General features: G+C 38.1%; 1 protein-coding gene across 4 annotated transcripts in view; it reads right to left on the bottom strand.

The window, feature by feature from the left end:
- ctdspla (CTD (carboxy-terminal domain, RNA polymerase II, polypeptide A) small phosphatase-like a) overlaps window positions 1-21379 on the bottom strand; it is a 38895-nt gene that overhangs the window by 16047 nt on the left and 1469 nt on the right. The window contains exons 1-2 of one of the 4 annotated variants that reach the window (XM_026200449.1): window positions 3005-3477; window positions 2788-2860 (exon numbers count right to left, since the gene is read on the bottom strand). The exons of 2 other annotated variants lie outside the window; for them this stretch is intronic. In XM_026200449.1, coding sequence (XP_026056234.1) covers window positions 2788-2860; window positions 3005-3082 — 151 coding nt within the window. In that variant the 5' untranslated portion in view covers window positions 3083-3477. Of the gene's footprint in view, window positions 1-2787; window positions 2861-3004; window positions 3478-21379 lie in introns of those variants that run through there. One more of the 4 variants, XM_026200450.1, reaches the window with a different exon arrangement.

The raw sequence follows: 21379 nt of genomic DNA on the forward strand, positions 1-21379 counted from the left end.
GATATTAAGTAAATATCATGTTCCATGAAGATATTTTGTACATTTTCTACCATAAATATATCCAAACTTAATTTTTAACTAGTAATATGCAATGCTAAGGATGTCCTTCGGAAAATTTTAAATGCAATCTATATTTTTCTTCCACCTTTTGATTCCAGATTTTCAAATAGTTTTATCTCGGCCAAATTTTCCTTTCCTGTCCTATCCTAACAAACCATAAATCAATGAAAGCTTATTTATTCAGCTTTCAGATGATGTATAAATCTCAATTTCGATTAATTGACCCTTTTTACTGGTTTTGTGGTCCAGGGTCACAAATGAGTGTAAGCTAAATCACTTCACTTGAATTTGTATTTTATCTAATTATGTGAGGTTTGTGTTTCTCTAAAGAAAATCAAGACCGTTGATGGTCTTGGCCAGGTACAGTATCTCTTGTCCAAAAGCTTTTAAATCTCAGCGTCTCTAACCTCTTTACATAAAGGTTAAATAAAAATAAAACCAGTGAGCCAAGCGGGCCTCAATCTCATAATGGAAGAAGCATTAGGGTAATAGCTTACAGCATCTGTCTGATTACTGCTATTGGAAAACACATAAGGTCACATCAGACCATGAGGAAATCTGCTTCCTGTGGCCCGGTAGAGCTTGATGAGGTTGACAATAACTCAGTCCAGCCCAAGTACTTCAGTCCTTATGATGATCCTAAACAACAAGCTTTGGCTAGAACCATTATTAACCACCTGTATGAGTACAACATGTCACTTGCTACTATTTTGATAAATGGCTGCATTAAAATTGAGGCAAGATGTTATGGAAAAATGATTATTATATATTATTATAATCTGTTGTATTGTATTATTCTGGCCAGAAATTTTTGAGATATAGTTGGAAATGAATAATGCAGCACATGTGAATGTTCCTCTTTATCATAAAGGAACAGTCACACAAGGTGTCCCAAACAGAATGAAAGGGGTCTTATAACATATAAAAAGAACATTATTTTATGTATTGTGTGTAATGCAAATTGGTGTTTATGCAGTTTAATGTTAAAAAAACACATTATTTTCCATATAATGTACATTATTGTTTCTCCTCTATGCCCAACTTTTCTGAAACGCGTAGATTTTTACAAAGCGCAATGTTCTCAAAAGCGAGGTGTGCTCTGATTGGCCAGCTATCCAGTGCGTTGTGATTGGCCGAATGCCTCAAACGTGGCACTCAGTTCAGCTGCTTTGCCGTGCAGTTCCATCATCAATTCTCTTTTAGCAGTTCAGTCAATATACTGTTAGAAGTAACTGAATAACTCGGGATATTGGTTTATTTTGCATCAAAGGGAGTGCCAGGCATGTTTATAAACCGAATAACTTAAGTAATTTACAAATGAATGCATATTGGAGACTCAAACCATTTCAAATGATTCAGTTCGATTTGGTGTACTGGTTCGACCCGTTAAATAGAATGATTTGCTCGCGATCCAGACATCACTAGTTGGGACAAAACCAATAAAAACCATTACAAACGAGGCATTTGTTATAGCCACTGTGTACATAATTCATAATTACTGATTATAATGACTTATACTGACTTATAATGAAGGAAGTCATGGCCTAGTGGTTAGAGAGTTTGACTCCTGACCCTAGGGTTGTGGGTTCGAGTCTCGGGCCGGCAATACCACGACTGAGGTGCCCTTGAGCAAGGCACTGAACACCAAACTGCTCCCCGGACGCCGCAGCATAAATGGCTGCCCACTCCCCGGGTGTGTATTCACGGTGTGTGTGTGTGTGCACTTTGGATGGGTTAAATGCAGAGCACGTATTCTGGGTCACCATACTTGGCTGTATGACACATCACTTTCACTTATACCATCTTTTTTTACGCATTGCATATCCCGCTGTGTAAACATAAAACCATGCCTGCATTTGTGATTGGAGAAACAACAAACAACAAGCTCTTACAGTTAGTCTACACTGCTCAAAACTCACGTTTGAATCATCATTGGCAAATTATTTCAATATAAAAAAACGTACTTACAGGCTGTGAGTCAGAAGCACCCGACTGTATTTCCAAAGCTGGAACTGCCCAACTTTATAGAAAAAGCCTTTGTGCCACAGACGTATTGTAGGCTAGTCTGAAGGTTCAGGAAAAGGTCCTCATCCTCCATAAAATGTGCAGCACACATCTGAATACTTGGGTTCAACTGTTCTGGAACAGTGCTGAAATACAACTTAACCACTGATTTCTTGTCGTGTCCTCTTTTGGAAGGCGAAACAAACTAGCGTCTCCACAACATGGCAGCGGCGGCAACAGCGAGAATAAAAGTTCTTATTTCTTTGCAGTCACATTTGGGCGGTGTAAATCTTTCCACATCATGACATAGACATGTGGTGGCGTGTTAGAACGAGCTGTTTTAGGAGCCGTTGTTGACTCTTACATTTTATAAAAATATCTCTTTGGATTTGAGACTTTACTCTTTGCAACTTTTGCAGATCTTCTTCAGCTTCTTCAGCTTGTAACACTCCAAAGAGAATGAAACAATTTAAATCGCATCATATGACCCCTTTAAGGGAAAGCTTTTAAAATAAATAATACAATAAATATAATATAACACTTTTTTAAATAATATATTTACTTTTGCTATTTTGTTTTAGGAAAAAAACAGTCACACAAGCAGCAAGTGTCTTTAAACAGTGCGTAAGGTACTTGTGCGAAACTAATTTAAGGGTTGTCTCCAAATACACTCAGAGATAGAGACAGAGGCATTAGACTCTCTGATTTTCTAACTATAATTACCTGTCAGTTGACAAGCTGGGCTCTGAGGCATAACGAGATGTAAACGAGCAGAACGACCTTCCACACAGAAACGCTAGACAGAGGGTGATTTAATAGAGTATTTTAAACCATAATTGCACTGTTGAACAAAGTTCTCAGGCTTATTATAGTGAGTAAGTAAGTCTACCGATGATACAGTCTGTCATAACACACGGTACAATCCAACCTCTGCGCTTACATTCCCAAAACACCGTTCCTGTGCGATCCCTCCCGGGCCTCCATTTTGAGGCTGTTGGTATTTTCCCGCCTTGATCATCTTCCCTGCATGGCAGTCTAATAATATGCAGGTGGGAAGGATGCCAGAAGGAGAGATGGAAGGAGGGGGGCAAACAAGGAGGTGGGTCACTGTAATGAAGCCTTTACCAGCCCCCGAACAACCATCCGTCCAAAACAAACAGGGTTTTTTCCACACACACACGTACAAACATACCCATCTAAAAACATATTCTCTGGCTGACCACAGGAATGTGGCTGGAGTCGGTTTGCGATGGCAGTGCCCTCCCTGCTACAGTGTGAAGAAGTGTTCTTTATTCTATTTACATTCAACCTCACTCCACAAACTGTAGTTAACAGATTTCTGAATTCATGAATGTAAGCATTTTTCTAACAAAGTAGAGATTAGGGCAGCACAATTAATCAACATAAAACCAAAATTGTGCGAAGGCTTAGCATGATTATCAAATTACAAAAACTGCAATTTAATTACATTTTAGAGTGAAGTGTGGCAGTGTTGTTTTTTTTTTTTACGCTAGTTTTCAGCATCTCAGAGCAGCTGGGCTCGTAGTAAACCTCTGCATGTGCTCAAGTGATCATTTATAACGTTTGGGAACACAACATGTGCCAACCATCTTCACAAATTTGTAATGTGAAACAATTATTAACTGCCTGTTGTCAACAAAAGAGAAAATCAACGTCTTTGAGGTTTTTTTTTTTTTTTTTGGCAGAATAAAACTTGATAGTTTAATGCTTCAAAGTGAAGACACAGTTCACAGTTTTACTGTGCAACATCAACAACAAACAATAATAATGATGCTTATTGTTATTAAGTTAAATACTAGATTTTTTCTATTTCACTGTGAAATAATACAATAGTTATACTGTTTAATATTTTATTTAAAATGTATTATTATTATTATAGTCATTCTGATATTTAGTAGGCCAATAATCACAAAGTTTGGCCAACTTTTTTTACCAAGAATTTAACAAAAGGTTAGCTTTTCTTGTTTTCATGTTCCGAAAGCTTATCTTAAAGGACAAAAATGTGAAATAGATTAATTGTATTTCTCCTTTACACTAGAGGTTGACCAATGGGTACTCGATACACTTTGTTGCTGTCCCGGAAAAACAGACTGCATCCACTGATCATGTAACGCTGGGTTCTTGGGGAAGCTGAACATGGTAAACTTTCCCTCACATCCAAAAATGCAGAGCATGAATTCTGAGTATGGGTCACCATACTTGGCTGAATGTCACTTTCACTTTCTTTCTCGTATACTATAGGCATTAACGTTACTATTTACAGAAGTCAAGGGATTTTTCAAACTTGATGTGCTGTTGTGGCAGGCCAGTTTCGAACCGCAAATTTGGCACACTGCCTTTGTCTTGACCTCAGTTTGAACTTGAACTCAATTTAAAGTGCTCCCACACAGCTGAGGTCTTCAGCATTTTTGTCTTCTCTTCCAGGTGAACTGAATCATGACGTTCACTCATGGGCGACTCATATTCAAGTGTGAAACAAACAAACAAAAAAGATTATTTGAATCTCAAAATTAAAAATCAAATGTCAACCCACTGAACAAATATTCAAATAATAAAATGTTCTGGTCCAGCCCTACAAAGAAGGAGCCTTAAAAAAAATAACAAATAAATCCTTAATTTTTCTCGGGAAAAAATAAAGACAAATTTTTCCCCCGAACTGTGTAGCTCTCGATTGTGTATAGCTACCAAAGGAGACAGAGTGTTGTGACAACAACTCAGAATCCTGCAGACAACAAATGACAGAAGCCAAGTCTACAAGGGCCTGGCATTTCAAAAACACTGAAGTTTGATTGACAGCTGTTTTTCTGGGAAAACACAGTGCATAAATACATAAATGCACTGGGAGATCTCGATTTACAAAACAGGAGCTGCAAAGACAAATTCAAGCAATTCCCTTCTCCTTGTCTTTAGTTTCCAGGTTAGCAAAGCTTTGTTTTTATCATGCACAGACCATTCCCACAGTCAGCAAGTGAGGTAATCCGATGCTGAGCAGTCACATGGGTGGGCACGATCCTCTTTGCGCTCACAGCCGGATGAGGAACGCACAGGAAATTCCTTACATTCCTGACAGGAAGAGATAATAACCCTCTGACCCACAGCGTGGAAAAAAGGCCATCTGCAAACAACACAGACCCCCAGCTTCATTATAGGGGTCAGAACTGGCTGTTGTCTGTGTGTTTGTGAGAGAGGAGTGGCGTAAAGGAAATGGGGGAGAGGTAAATGTAGAGAGGGATACAGAAACAGAGAGAGAGGGAAGGGCCGTGTTAAGCATCAAACGCCCACTCAGTTGTTGCTTTAATTAAGATGGTCAGTTCGCTATGAGCAAACATGGGAATGGAGGTGATAAACAAGTTCGCAAATCTTTTTGCAATATTTTTCCGAAAGCTGATATGAAAGTGGAAAAATGTGAAAGAGATTAACTGTGTACCCCCTTTACACTGTATATTTTTACTCAAACAGTCTGTGTTGATGTAGTGAAGCCAATTACTTAAGTCTTCCTTCCGGCTAGTTCCTTACCTAATCAGCCAGATGAGTAGTAAAGATCCATGTCTTACATCAAAGGTTTGTAAATGTTTGCATATTCAGTGTGCAGCTCACGTTGTCGGTCTCAGGTCTGTTAGGATGATGTAAACCAGAGGACATCTGAGAGCCAAGACAGCCAACTGATGAAGACATAAATGACAGTTGATTTTCTAGAGAACTATTCCTGTCATCTGTAGAAGCATGTTTTTCTACAGAAGTCGTGGCCTAATGGTTAGAGCGTTGGACTCCCAATCGAAAGGGTTGTGAGTTCTAGTCTCGGGCCGGATGGAATTGTGGGTGGGGGGAGTGCATGTACAGTTCTCTCTCCACCTTCAATACCACGACTTAGGTGCCCTTGAGCAAGGCATCGAACCCCCAACTGCTCCCCGGGTGCCGCAGCATAAATGGCTGCCCACTGCTCCGGGTGTGTGTTCACTGCTCTGTGTGTGTGTGCATTTCAGATGGGTTAAATGCAGAGCACGAATTCTGAGTATGGGTCACCATACTTGGCTGAATGTCATTTTCACTTCACTTTTTCATGTCTGCCCCTGCTAATCCACACTAAATACATATTCTACACAAATACTTATACTACACAATACATATTCCAATACATATATTCAAGTGTTAATTTAGTGCATAATACTAGGGCCCTATGATTTATGCGATGCAGAGAACGCAGACTGTATTGCAGAATCCAGTCATATAAACGGAATTCACCGTTTACTGTAAAATGTCATGGACTTTGTAAAACTTTGAATGAATTCATCAAAAGTAGGTCATTGCACTTAAAATTAAATTGCGATATGGACTAGTATATGTAAATATTAAGCCGCAGAAGTCGATTTAAATATGAATCCTGCATGTTCTGTGTGTCTGTTAATGAAGGGCGCAGACGCGCAGTTTCATATTTTACTACACACACTGAAGCGCACGTGACGCTCGCTGTTTTTTAATTTTAATTTTTTTTACGCTCTTTTTTACTTTGTTTTCAGTGTCTGCCATCTTACTAAATGTAAGAATGTAAGCAGTACTAAAACTGCTCTTCATGAGCATTTGACCGTTTAATCTGAGTAAAAGTAGCGTTATATCACATAAACAGAACTGTAAAGGTATTCACACTTCACAAGCTAGATTTGACTAAGATTGCAAGGTTTGTGAAATTAAATATTTATCAGTCATTCAAAGATTTGGGAAATTTTATAAATGCATATTTGCTTAATGCTGACGGAAAACGAGAAAGTATTATAATGTTTGCCTGTCTATTACTAATACTATAAAAGCAATCGTTATAATTATTTTTGTATACATTTTAATACTTTTGTTTAACCGTTCTATCTGATTATTAGACAGACTTATACCCGTATTAGACAGAACAGTTAACAACGACGCTGAACAAGAGGGAGAGTGTGAGTACTGTGAGCTCAGACAGGCACTGTCGTTTTCAAAATAAAAGTATTCAAATATCGGCATCGGCCGATAAGTTTTTCTGCTTGGCCGATATGTTTGGGGCAGTACTTTTGGCCATGGCGATACATCGGTCGACCACTATTCATAATTTTTCAAGTCTGCTTGAATATATCCCAATACCTGCATTTTTTGTAAGTTACAAGCTTCAAAAGGTACTGTTTTATCTAAATGATGCTTGTTACAGTACACTTTTAATGCTCTTTGTATGAGGCTCCCCATTAAACTGTGATACTGCTTTTTGTTGCACACATGGGTTATGTAATATTTATTCCATTCAAAGATCAAGCCAAATATAATATATTTTAACCATGACAATGTACACCCAGCTTCAGTGCTGAAAATGGCAGAAATCTATCAGTAATAGTCGCTTTTAATAATGAAATAAACACTGCATCTTGTGATGTCAAGCTTGTGATGTAAGCACTTGTCTGAAGCCTGACCAATGATTAGCATCAAAGTACTTGTCGTCTTGCTTCGGAGAGAACTAGCATTACATTTGATAGCTCTGAGGGCAAAGAATTGCAGTGTGCAAGCACACGTATGATGTACTAACTCAAAGCATCACCTTGAGGCAAGGAGTTCCTTACACTCAACCTCAGGCTGGACAAGGTGTGTCTGAAAATACAAACATATGAAGTAAGACTGGGTACAGCAGATCTGCAATCCAATGTATCGCTCTACTGCCATAACCAATGTCTTAACAAGAGCACTAAGTGAGAGGACTAAAAGAAGAATGATCTGTCAGGAAACTATTCATTACAATCCATTGAGTGAGACCAGGAAAGAGAAAACTGCTAGCATTTGAATTCTGATTATAAGGCTGAGACACATTTAGGGCCCTATCTTGCACCCAGCGCAATTGACTTTGTACACCGAAGCATGTGTCATTCCTATTTTGCACCTGCGCAAAGCGCGCTTTTCCCTCCACAGAAGCACGTCGCTAAACTAGTGAATGAACTTGCGCTGCCTGGGCGGTTCAGCGCAAAAAAGGAGGCGTGTTCCGGCGCAAACAATCCCTGGTGCTATTTTGCTGTTCCATTAAACAATTGCGCCACTGACCAGAAAAAACCTAGTCTAAAGTCAGTGGCGCGTTGCGCGTTGTTCATTATGCTATTTTAAGGGCGCATGCTTGGCCATAATGTATAGCGTGCACAACGCGCATACACTTTGCTCATGTAATCTACACAGATGCAACAGTTATTTTTGCAAATCATAAATTGTTACACTAAAAAAATATTAACACATGAGATGACGGAAATCATTGTGGTGTGCCACGAAGATGTGAAAAAAAAAAATAGGCATAAAACTAGCTCACAAATTATTCAGGCTAATTATTCTCCCATCCCCATACAACACAACTTCTCTGTCTTTCACTGCTCTTACAAGAACACCAGTCTCCTGGCTGTGAACCGCTCCTGGCGTGCGCCTGGTAAATACGCCATAATAATAGCAACCCGTAATGGAACTTGCGCACCTGCTTTTAAAGGGAATGTTGGACTTCAGCTACTTCAGACCAACCCATTTTAGATTTGCGCCGGGCGCAAGAGCCATTTATCCCGCCGGGAAAATAGCAACAGCGCCAAGACCCGCCCACAAAGTTACTTGCGCTTCGCGCTTTGACACTTGCGTTTCAGATCGTTAAAATAGGGCCCTTAAACACTCCAATTGTCTTTTAAGCAACGTGACTATTAAAAACAAACAAAAATGTGTTGACAAATGTTAACAATGGAAGTCTATGGGAAACATATCGGCCCACAGACTTCCATTGTAAGTGGTTTTATGTCAGTTGTGATTTTACAAACTGATGGAAATGTCTACATCTTTCTGTTGTACTTTATTTTCAGCGTACATTTTTCTTACCAAATGTATGCAACACAAAGTCAGCTTTACATAAAGTTTATGAGGAACAAGGAAGAGAGAAAAGCAGTCTGTAAGATGCAGCTTTAGCAAATTGCCTTGTTTTCAGAAGGAGATAGAAAAGAACCCTATCAAACATGGCACATTTATAGTGATCTCAATGTTGGTGATGTGAATTCATCATTACAAACAACAATCATATTTAACTGAACATTTTAACTGGATTAGTGGTGGTGCTTTTTTGGTCATTCAGTGTTTCTGTAAAATCTAATTTGGAAAAATTCTAATTCTATTCTACTAATAAGAACAATATAAAACACACTAAGGATTACAGAGCTACTCGATTCATGAATATTAATCAGGTTGTGTGCATTAGCCTAAATCAGTACAGGGAAGATAATAGGTTCAGCGCTTTAGTTCCACCTACTAGGGGAAACCCCCAGCATTTCTTAAAATCTGAAGAATTCCAAAGGAACGCCGTTATTTTGACAGGAAAATTCAACATATAGTATTGTTTACATGTAGCGCGTCATTTCTCTCTCTTTCTCTGCATGTGTGTGAGACAAAGGCCTAATCCCAATTTTACCCCTTTTAGCCCTTCCCCTTTCTCGATTCTCTTTTGGTTGGAGGGGAAGGGGTAAGGGGAAGGGCCAGATAGCCCTTCAAACGAAGATTTTTCAGGACCACACTTCAAACAAAGGGGTATGAATTATCTCGGCAACATGGCTGCAACAGCGAACAAAAAGACACATAAATGTAAGCTTTTTTGACATAAATAAAGATTTTAACGAAAAGTTTTTTTTTTTAATGTTCCATTCAATTGTGAGTTCATATTAACGGTCATTAAGGTTACTCAAAGACATGTTTGCAAAAAATCGCTAATATTTGCTAACGTCATATCATTACAGACTGCATGATACTGCCACAACATATGTCTGATCAGGGCATAACTGCGGTAGACATTGATGGGGGCTAATCCCCCCGATAATTAGAAATCGCTAAACCATTTTCTAAAATACTGCCTGTTCGAGAGAGAGAGAGAGAGAGAGAAAGAAAAAGAAATGGAAGTAGTGTGTATTCGCGTCTGTGCGTTTATCTTTTTAGAGTGAGTTTACTTAAAAACAGTGATTGTATCCTCTCGTCGCAGGAAAATATAATGTAGCAATTCAATATTTAAACTGTATTTAATAAAACTCGTGGGGCGCGATTCCTGATATGTGTGTGTGTCAGTAAGCAGCTCATTAATACAGATCAATAATTAAAGGCTTTAATGCACACCAGCACACCAGTATATGTGTTTATTGTAAGAGCTAGATGACGAATGATGATGTGTGACGGCAAAATCTGATAATTTATTTGCCACTGGCTAATATTAGGGAACATTCAGTTGCCCAGAGTGAAGATTTAGTCGCATATACATGTGATTTACTCGCATTGTAGAGGGTTGAGATATATAGAAATGGTGGGAACATGAAAATGTACTGCTTGTACAAACAGCAAACAATGAAGCAAATCCAATCTTTTCCCCAAATTGCTCAGTAGAAACCGTATGAGTGTGGATAAAGAGATAATTTTCAATGCGTGTTTGCCATGTGCCACATTGTTAAAACTTGACAGGACCAATCCAGACCCCGCGGCCACGTTACTGCAGCTGAAGAAACGAAGGATGTGACAGGCACAGTGGAATTAGCTGCTGAAAATAATAAGAGAGATGTGACTATTCAACCCTGTTATACAACACGTCCCACGTTGTTTTGGAAAAGCAGAGGCAGAGCAGATGAGGTGGGAGGGAGAAAAAAGGCCGGAGATAGCAGATGTAGGACTACTGCACAAAATATGTTTCGCGCTCCGTCTCTGTGTTGCACTGATTCTGATATTAGCATCTGATCCAGGCAAAGTCTCTCGGGACTGTTGCAAAAAGGGCACGTTGGTGACAATGACAGTCTGACAAAGAGACGCATTTCTGTAAAGCTGGTTTCTATGCAAATAAACGTGCTTGGATTGACAGATTGTCATTATCTAAATTTTGTAGGGCGTCCCTGTTATGGAATTCTGAGGATGTCAGTGGTCATATGCAGGTTAGTGGAGTTGTTCAGTCTGCTGAAAGCAGGTAATCATTGGGTTTCCACACACAAACATTCCTCTACAGCACTAATGCTCCACTTTATACATCTCTCAGGAGACAAGCTCACTGTTAAATGTAGTTCAACCTTCACTTTGAAGACTTAACAGACACTCTCTCAGATTTTTATTAAGAGTGGCATTGTTTTACTGACCTACACTTTAAATATTCTCCTTTGAAGAATCCTTTCACAGAGAAAATGGGAATTTTCGGGAATTGAGGACCATGATAATATAGTCGTTACATTTAGAAAAAGAAACATAAAAAATTGGTAGATAAGTAATAGACGTGGCCAAGCAGGGTGTGCACAGGTTGGTATTTAATAGCAGGTCATCTGAATTTTACATTTTCAATTCCACCCTTCCATCATGTTTTCATGTTTTAAAGTCTCGGTCAATGAAAGCCTCCCAAATCCTCAATTTTCACATCATCTTACGAAAATGAGAGTGGACTTGACCATACAAAATTTGCTGCCACATTGCTAATGTGTAATGGATGGTTGCCAGAGTGATGTTATGCAGTTGATAAGGAATCCGATTTAGATTACTGTCTGTCCACACAGTGTATCGCAACTGCTCATAGCTGATTTCTGTGTCCAGAAGCACTCTTTCATTTTACAGAATGTGCGTTGGTTTCTATGACAATGCCACTGCGTTGTTATGCCTATGCTAAAAACAATGACAGCAATACAGTTTGCAAAACAGATGTTGTCTTATGACATGACAACATGTTGCCGTCACGCAGTATTATATTTCGCCTTATGAGGCACCAGTGGAAACGCAAGAACCTGAACATGTGACTTTATTCCATGCTGCCATCTCCACTGATTTCAAAACTCAAAGCAGTATATTGTATTTTCCCGCTTGAATGGCACTTCGCAACAACACAAGCTTGTTTCTGCAAAGACTCTCAGCATGTTTTCTACAAAAAAAAACGTCTGACATATTTACTTATTCCATGGAGCGAGAACATGAAAAGGCTACACTAAATCCGATCTGCCCAGTCAGACTGAAATGGATTTCCAGGAATGCGCACATGTGAATGTAGCTTGAAACCTATTTGCACAAATCAGATTTTATGTAGTTTGTTGCTGTTCAGACTATCGAAATGTGTCTGGAATTCAACCAGATTTTGGGTGACAGAGCGTGGCTATGTGACCTCTAAGGGGTTCTGGGAAGTTTCTTATTGGCCCAAATCAAAAGAAGAATATGCGACCATACAAACCTTCCTGCCATGTTTCTAGGGAGTTGTGGATGGTTGTCAGGGTGTTGCTATGCAGTTACTAAGGCATTCTGAGTGTTTGTAGTGAGCTCATAAACAGTTTCTAAGGTGCTCTGGGTGGTTGCTTACTGGTCCAGATCAAAAGGAGAAAATGTGAGTGAGTTAGACCACACAAAACCTGCTGCCACATTTATAAGGTATTGTGGAAGGTTGCTAGGGTGTTGCTATGCAGTTGCCAAGGTATTTTGAGTGTTTTCAGCATGCTGTCATGCAGTTGCTCGGGTGGTTATTTACGAGTCTGGAATCAAAAGAAGAAAATCGTAATAGGATTGATCACACAAAACCTGCTGCCATGTTGCTACTGGGTTCTGGATTGTTGCTAGGGCATTGCTATGGTAAAAATGTGTGTTTAAAAGCATGTTGCTATGGGGTTGCTAGGGTGCTCTGGGTGGTTGCTTACTTGTTATGATCAAAAGAATAAAATATGAGTAATTTTGGCCAACAAATCCTATTACTTGTGTTGTGGGTGGTTGCTAGGGCATTGCTAGGCAGTTGCTAAGGTGTTCTGAGTGGGTTTTAACAGCCGTCATGTGGTTGCTAATCGACTTTGTGCAGCAGCTTAATGGGACTAATAAAAAGAGCTGAAATACCCAAGTCTGTGAGATATTCTGGTCTCTAAAACTGAATTGGGTCTCTTCATCAATGTATCTCTATGGATGTTTTTTTCCCCATTTCATCACCAAGCACAAGACAAAATGATCAGTTAGAAAAATAATACAGTAGCTTAAAAATCTGCATGGTTTGAGGTATCATTCACATCTGTAGCACAAATGTGTGGGAAGGATCATGCGGCAGAGATCAAAGCTCTAACTTTAGAAGTATGAGTTATAATAATATTGATGCTTGAGTGTAGGAGGCTCTGTGTCTGTGAGTACTTTATCCATTCACCACAGATTTAAAATGATCTGATTCAAAAGGCAGCTGTGCTTGAAATGATGTCAACATCATCAAAGCATTTCTGGTCATGTCCCAGCCTGCTTCAATGTTGTTCGCTTTTGACAATCTTCTGTTCCAAGCCACCATTAACCCTCAGCAAATGGAGTGATCTTCAGCCATTATAACCAGTTTAAGACACATTCACAGAGAGAAGCGCTCTGAGCCCAGGGGACCTGTGACTGCCCACAGAGCAAATGTCGGAAGGCCTGATACTGAGGCTCTCTCAGCTGGAGGAAATGACTGTTTCTGTTACTGTGAGAGCAGTGTAACATATAGTGTAATATAATTATAAATGAAGGTCGTATTGTTATAATTGGCTTGAATAAGTCAACAAATATAAGAATAAATATAAATATTTTTACTATAATAATATATATTTTTTTACGATTACTTACGGATTCAAATTGAAATTCTGTAATATACGCATTTTATTTAAAAAAAAATTACAATAAAACAGTTTTAGAGCCCTATATAATCTTTTTTATTTTTCCAAAATATTTTTTTTCTGGATCGATTTACATTTTTTAAATGTTAATAATCAAAAAGCATGTTTAATCTATTTTAATTTATAAAGATGTAACAATTTAGTACTTCATTAAAATTTAACAATAATAAAGACCTATAAAACATTTCCCCCCATTATTTTATTCTGTGTTTCTGTTTCTTAATTTTCTGGATTTATGAATACAGAACATACAAGACTAAAACATAACTTTATTAATATTTTAAAATGTAATTGAATGAAAACTTAATTACTTCAATAATTCAAAAATCCTTTAAAAATAAAATATTTTGTTACATTATAGCATTATTTCCAGCTGTTAATTTGTCAATACAAAAAAAAATTATATTAATAAAATATGATATTTATATTAAATAAAATATAAAAACAAATTTTTTTATTTTCAAATATAATTAAATAAAACATTAATTATATTATTACTGAATACCTCTGTGGTAGAAAAATATATGTTAATGAAAATACAGTATTATTTCTGGCACTGAATGCCTTCTCTGTACTATCGCTGGAATGTCAACGAACATTACGTCCAAAACAAACCAAAAACAAAGCTCAAACAACACACAAGAGATCTGCTGCATAAATAACACAGCGAGCACAAACATATGCTGAAACACACATTTATTATTACTGCTACTCTCAAAAGTCTATGGAGGTGCTAAATACTGAAAGGCAGAGGGAAACACAGTAATTCACACATTCACACTAACATAACATATACCAACACATAAATACACACTCAAATCAGGAACTCAGGAGGGTGCCAGTGGGTATCATTACACAAGCGGAAGAGAAGCCCACCCACTCTCTCTGACCCTGATGGCTTCTGGCTGGCCAGACTGCCAAGAGTATTTCATCTCCTCACCTCCATGTAGCCATTGAGAATCCACTAATACACTGAGCCTTCATTGATGAAGACTTTTGAGAAGATCTTACCAATTACAAGGAGGAGTAATTCTTTAAAAAAGAACTAAAGACCTTTGAGGCTTTTGACAGAGGGTCTGAACTTTAAAATGGACCATTTGTCACCTCAAACTCCTAAAATTTCACCAGACTTTTCCAAGCATCCAAAATCTATCTGTTATAGTATATATAGAGCACTTTTTTTTTGATTTCTACAAGAACTAACACTGATAACTAATTGTGCCAATGTCTAAACTGTCAGATTAAAAAAGTAAAACGAAAATAATAAAGCTAGGTGACAATAACACATTGCACAAGGACCACAGCGTTGGTGGCTTTTCCTTGGTAAAATATAATCCTATAGGAGATGCCAAGCAGCTTCTAATTGGCGTGAGCTGTGTGGGGATAAACATCCATGCTCAGATGCATCCTAATCTGATTAAGGTAAACGGCTCATGTAATGATACCTGACAAAGTTAAGATGTATTAGAGCAAAGCCGGTCAGTCCGGCTGAGCATCGAGCACTACAGTACATGAATTCAATTCAATTTCATCCCATGAGGGCATAAGGCTCTATCCTCGGGATAGCCTTCAAGTGCCGGGGAAACTCTTCCTTCTGAACTTGATCAGCACATTGTGTAGGGATGTCCCGGTACTAGTACCGGTACCGAACGGTTCCTGGGCAAATTCCAAATGGAAGTGATCCCTATCCCCTTGGAGCGGGGACTTTGGAGTGAGTAGGGCATGTGCGTGCCATTAAGTAGTCGTTAGGAATGCACTTTGCTGAAGGAGCGACATCATTTCCTCATTATCTTCAGCTGAGATGTTCCCGTGACAGCGCAGCATGTGACCGTCAGCAGATGTCGCTGTTTTACTGTTAGAAATGTGTTTATATATATATATATTTTTTTTTATTGATGTTAGCATAACCGTTGAAAATAAACATAAATTTAATATTTAAATACGTTTTAAAAATATGCTAACCATGTTAGAGTTCACTGTTTGCTTTAGTTGGGCTCTTGACCCTTGACTTCAGTCTTTGTGTTTTCTCTGACTGTTATAACCGTGTGTTTCTAAAACATGTTCGTTGTATCTCAAAAGCCCAGAAGAAATTCCATTAGCATTTTTTACTGACCCCATTGATGAAAATCAATTATTGAAATGATCGGAGTGTAACCTCTGATGAAATGTGTGTTTAATTAATTAGATAATATAGTAAAAGTGATTCCAAGAAGCAGTGGTTCTGTGATAATCATTTAATATAAAGAATTTTCTAAACAGTGTGGTCTTCTACAGTGTCAAGCAGTCACACACAGACATCAATAATCAGAATATGAACCTCAACAATGGTGACCATAATAACAATAAAATGCTGCAGAGCATGCATTGCTATTTTGTGTGTGTGTTTCACCATTGTTGAGGTTCATATTCTGATTATTGATGTCTGTGTGTGACTTATTGCTGCCATAGAAAAAAGATGAATGTGCATAAAGTGTTCAGTAATTTTTTGTAAACTGATTTCGATGAAACCACAGGCTCTTTAAACAAATTCCATTATAATGAAGTAAACTAATCATGCATCAGGTACTTTGTCAGTTTTTGGACTCTAAACAGCTCCATAATTGACAGTTGTCATCACCAGAAAGCTGCATAACAACCAATATCTGTTAAGATTTTCTCTGGGCATTTGAGCTAAAACAAACATGTTTTAGAAACACATAGTTATAACAGCCAGAGAAAAGACTAAGACAGGAATCAAGGGTCAAAAGCCCAACTAAAGCAAACACTGATCTCTAACATGGTTACTTCAAATGAAACAATAAATCAACATCTAAACCTTAGTTCATTCTCAGTAAGATCTTCTGTAGACGTCTGACAGAAATAAAGTCAGTCTGGTTATTAATAAGTGGAGCTGGTGATGCTGTTTGTGGGGTTGTTTAATCAGATCTTGAGAGATTTCATGTATTTTATTTCAGTTGATTTCATCTAAGTCTGTGTCTGAAGTCAGTTGTAGTAGTTCTTGTGTTTCTCTTTTCTTCAGTGATTCTGTTTGTTAACAGCAGCTGTTCATCACTAATTCTCAATCAGCTCTTAGTTAATCAATTAATTACTTAAATGCAAAGTTTTAAAACTTACATGGTTTAAATCAAGGCAATCTGTTTACTCAAACGGTTTGAGTTAAGTTATTTGTCAGGTTTTACAGTTTATATAATATATGAAAACAAATATATATACAACTTTTTAAAACATTAAATGTATATTGTTTTTATGTCGATGTCCATCAGTGAATCTGCTGTCACGGGAACATCTCAGCTGAAGATAATGAGGAAATTATGTCGCTCCTTTAGCAAAGTGCATTCCTAACGACTACTTAATGGCACGCACATGCCCCACTCACTCCAAAGTCCCCGCTCCAAGGGGATAGGGATGATCACTTCCATTTGGAATTTGCCCAGGAACCGTTCGGTACCGGTACTAGTACCGGGACATCCCTATTGTTTACTGTGACGGGAGCCAACGACAGACACCGTGGTAGTGGTATAAGGCCTCGGAGAGGCTTTTATTAACAGAAAATCAAAATAAAACCGGGGATAAAAGTGGCCAAAAGGGGAAGTGTGTCCAAAACAACAGGGAATTTGGTGTTCTCGTCGTGCTGCAGGGTTCGTGTGGGTCGGGCAATGTTCATGGAGGAAAGGTCCAGCTCACGTCTCTAGTGGTGTGGGAGTCCCTCAACGCACCCTTCCTGGACCCACGAGGACACCAGTGTGCATGCACGGGGAAGAGACCGGTCTCCCGAGGAGAGGCGCGTTGGGCTTTTAAACAGCGGCAGTGATGAGGCTCCATTCACATCAGGTGTGCCCCATGACACGCCGCCAGCACTGACTCGTCCAGCGCCCCTCCTCTCAAACACCCACTCCAGTCGGGAGCCTGGTGAAGGGTGCCGATTTAGGACGGGGTGCCGGTGACAATCAGGGAGGAGGCAGCTGACTCGTCACAGTACCAAAAGGCAATTTATAAAAAGCAGAGCATGATGGGAGAAGCTAGAGACGTCCTTATAGAATTTCTCCTCGATGATGTGGAAATGCGTCACTCACCTCAATTAATCATACACATCCATGTGAATGTGTATGTATATGGTGTTGATGCTTTAGAGAGGAATTTAAGATTGATTAAAAGTGAAAGTAAACTACAAGGACTAGAGGTGGAAATTAGCATGAGTGCTACAACCTGGTATAATGCATCTCTCCTTTTTTATGTATATTTTATGTATTTTTTTTATTTGAATATATATTTTACAGTGTCCCTGTTCAAATACATAAAGTAAAAAAAAATGACACTGCTAAAAGTAAACTTTAGCTAAACTCAAAATCAATATTTATTTTCATACTGTACATTATCAATTGTAGCATTTTAAAATCAATCATTTTTACTGAACAGAATTTTAATATTGGCGCATCCATAAGAAAAAACCCTCATCATGATCCATCATGACCCTTTGTTAAGTTTGCAAGAATCGATCCCTCACAATGTGAAGCCTGCTTTAGGCTAATAAACCATAATGTAACAAGCTGCATAAACCAAACAGACTGCATGTCAACCAGAGATAGATGAAACAGTCCCTGTTTTTACAGTTGGTTGGAAAATAGCATTTCATACTGATTGTATGATGCGATTAGTTTGTGTTTCCTGATGTTAGCTGGCCAATTCCCTAACGCTTATGCTACATGAACTTTTGTGGACAGACAAAACAAGGCCTCATGCCTTCCAATCAAATATAATGTGTACTCTAATCAACCAAAAATAATGAGCACATATTTGTAATTTGCTGCTCACTCAGAGACCAAAAAAGGCTTCCAGACTGTACGCCCGACCACATTCGGTATGCAAGGCTAAGATTGCAACAAGAATGCAAAATGAGAGAGTATTCCCAAATAAAGTGGCAAGGAGACGGCCTAACCTTGACTGACCATTTTTCTAAGAGACTTAAGGGGAAAAAAGCTTTTAACAAGCCCTAGAAGTCTCCATGACCTCATCCATTATGTGCGTCTACTACCGGATTTGCTTTATCACCTGTGACTGCATTTGTCCTGAATCCCTCAGCAATGAGATTCCAATCCTAACTTCATTAAACTCTATCCATTATGCATAAAGGTGCAATCTATAAGCACCAACACCAGTGCCACACTCAAAACACGACATGAATTTGTCAGACGCTTCTTTGCTTACAGTGAAACTGATATGTTTCTAAAAATATCTCCATCTGGCTTTGAAATATTCAGCAAGTGTGACCAAAATCCAAGGCCACTGGGTTAGGGAAGCTTTACATTACACTATATGAGGGGACTGGTGTGCAAAGCTTCATTTTTGGAAAGGGGAGGTGCATTTCTGCATGACAAACCTTGAAAGTTATGCTTTATTATCCTTTTTAGCTGTAGCTAGGTAAACAGTGGTATCTTTTAATAAGATTCTTTAAATGTAATCCCACAGAAAGGTCTGAATATCAAAGGCTGCAATAGCAATGGGAATTCCCGGCCATATAGTTGCATCAAGCTAATTTAAGTATTGTTACATTTATCTTTTTATATGAAAGGTCATAGTGCATAACCCCTCTTAGTGGACTTCAATTCATTTAAAAATGTAATTTCAAGTTAAAGAAAACTCCTGGTTCAATAAAAGTTAAGTTCAATTTGTGGTGTAATGTTAATTATCACAAAATCATCAAAATTAAGTTCAATTCACTCCTTGTTTATAAAAAAGAAAGGTAATGGTAAGGCACTTACAATGGCAACTGGGGCAAATTTTGGAGAAAAGGCAGAAATGTGAAGCTAAACACTCACATTAGTTCTTCCGTTGTAACTTTTATATTATGGTGCATTCAAATCATGTTGGATACATCGTATTTACGAATTAAACACACATGAACGCCACCACAAAGACGTAATTACTAATTAATTAAATTAGAATTTTCTTTAAGCTCCGAGTTTCCGAGTTGGGGGCGTGTCAACGAGAAACATGTCGGAATCGATGGATGCAGCGTCTGTTGTTGATGGTAAATTTGTGTTGAAATCAATATTTTAGTTGTTGTATAAACTTAAATTGGTTGCGTTTTTGTTATGCAGCTAGTTAATAAATTCGAAAAAAAAAAAAAACCCTATTATTTTTTTAACCTATAGGTAAAAAATAGTTTGATTTGCCATGTGGCATGTTGCATTTTGCGAATTGCTTTAGAGAAAACATTTATTACTATTATTCTTTCTTGTGAGTTATTAAAAGAAGGTACTCCGCCATCTTGTTCCGAGTCTTCCGACTAAAGTGGCTTGAATGCACCCGATGTCGTAATTGCGACTTGTCAACTCATAAGTACGAATGTCTGAGGATGACTTGTACGCAGCATTTGCTGAGCTGTGAAGGTGTTTAAATCATCCATTTTTTGTAGTTTGTTTCAGGTTTTTAAGCCATTGCGATTCTGGCCACAAGTTTGCAAATCCTAAAAGATTCCTCTGATCCTAGGCCAAAACCTATAGTTTTTCCTCACTAGTCTGACACATTCGCTGACAGCTGATTAATGACTACTGCGATCAAATTTGACCTCAAATGAAATTCTGCCAGTGTCAGAAGTTTTAGGGCACAGTCCTGCATTGTAGCTTCTCCTACACTCTTAAAGTCTGAGTGAACCGGAAAAGGAATACTGAAACAAACAAAAAAAAGACAGAAAAAATACTGATTAGAGGGCATGGTTTTATGTTTGCACTCCTCATCTCGGTCTCTCACTCATAGAAATCTAATGGTTGGAGGGGTGTGTTTAAGGATATTCTGCCTAAGAATCAGAAAAGGAATGCTATTCCAGACCAGAAGTATATGTTCCGATCTCGATTAAAGATTATAAAGACAAAAAAAATATATATAATATAATAATTCAGCTGATTAACTTGCATGGATTAATTGTTTACATCAAGACTAGCAATGTGCACTAATAAAGTAAATAAAGTTTTTTTTACTGAATGGTTCTTTGTAGATCCAAAAATGGTTCTTCTATGACAATGCTGTGTATAACCCTTTTAAGCATTAAGTCTTCTTGCATATGTCAATTTCTAACAAATCTAGACTTTTAATGTTTACAGATTTGCCACATTCACTTCCAGTGTAATTATCTCACTTTAACCTAAATGTACACTTTTTTAAGAAACAAAAGGACATTGAAATTATTTTATGTTGCTTAGTTATTATGCTTAACTTGTATTAAACCAAGAATATTCCTTATTTTCATTCATCAGTCACCCTAAATCTGTTCATATAATCACCAAGACGATATTAATAATGCCATAGAGGATCTACTCAAGAGATGGCAGCTATGGCTAGATTTGCAAGAGTATGCTTTCCTGCTCTTGAAACATGGACGTGCATAAATTAAGATTCAGGACCCCTGCTTTACCACTTCATCACAAAAAACAAAACACGCCTGGCTGACAACAGAGCAATCCACTTAATCTCTTTTTAACTGCAAGATACCGCATCTCAGAATTCAAGCTTAGCGGTATCCATTCTCATCTTAAATCAAAGAGTGCATTAACTGCTCGTGAAGATAATGATATCAGGACATGAGGGATTCCTCCGTCATGTGATCCTCTCTGGCAGACTTCATAGTGGAGGCATCCTCAACCAACTGATCCAACTTCAGTGCA

This window comes from Carassius auratus, chromosome 24 (genome assembly GCF_003368295.1).
Source record: "Carassius auratus strain Wakin chromosome 24, ASM336829v1, whole genome shotgun sequence".
NCBI classification, from domain to species: domain Eukaryota; kingdom Metazoa; phylum Chordata; class Actinopteri; order Cypriniformes; family Cyprinidae; genus Carassius; species Carassius auratus.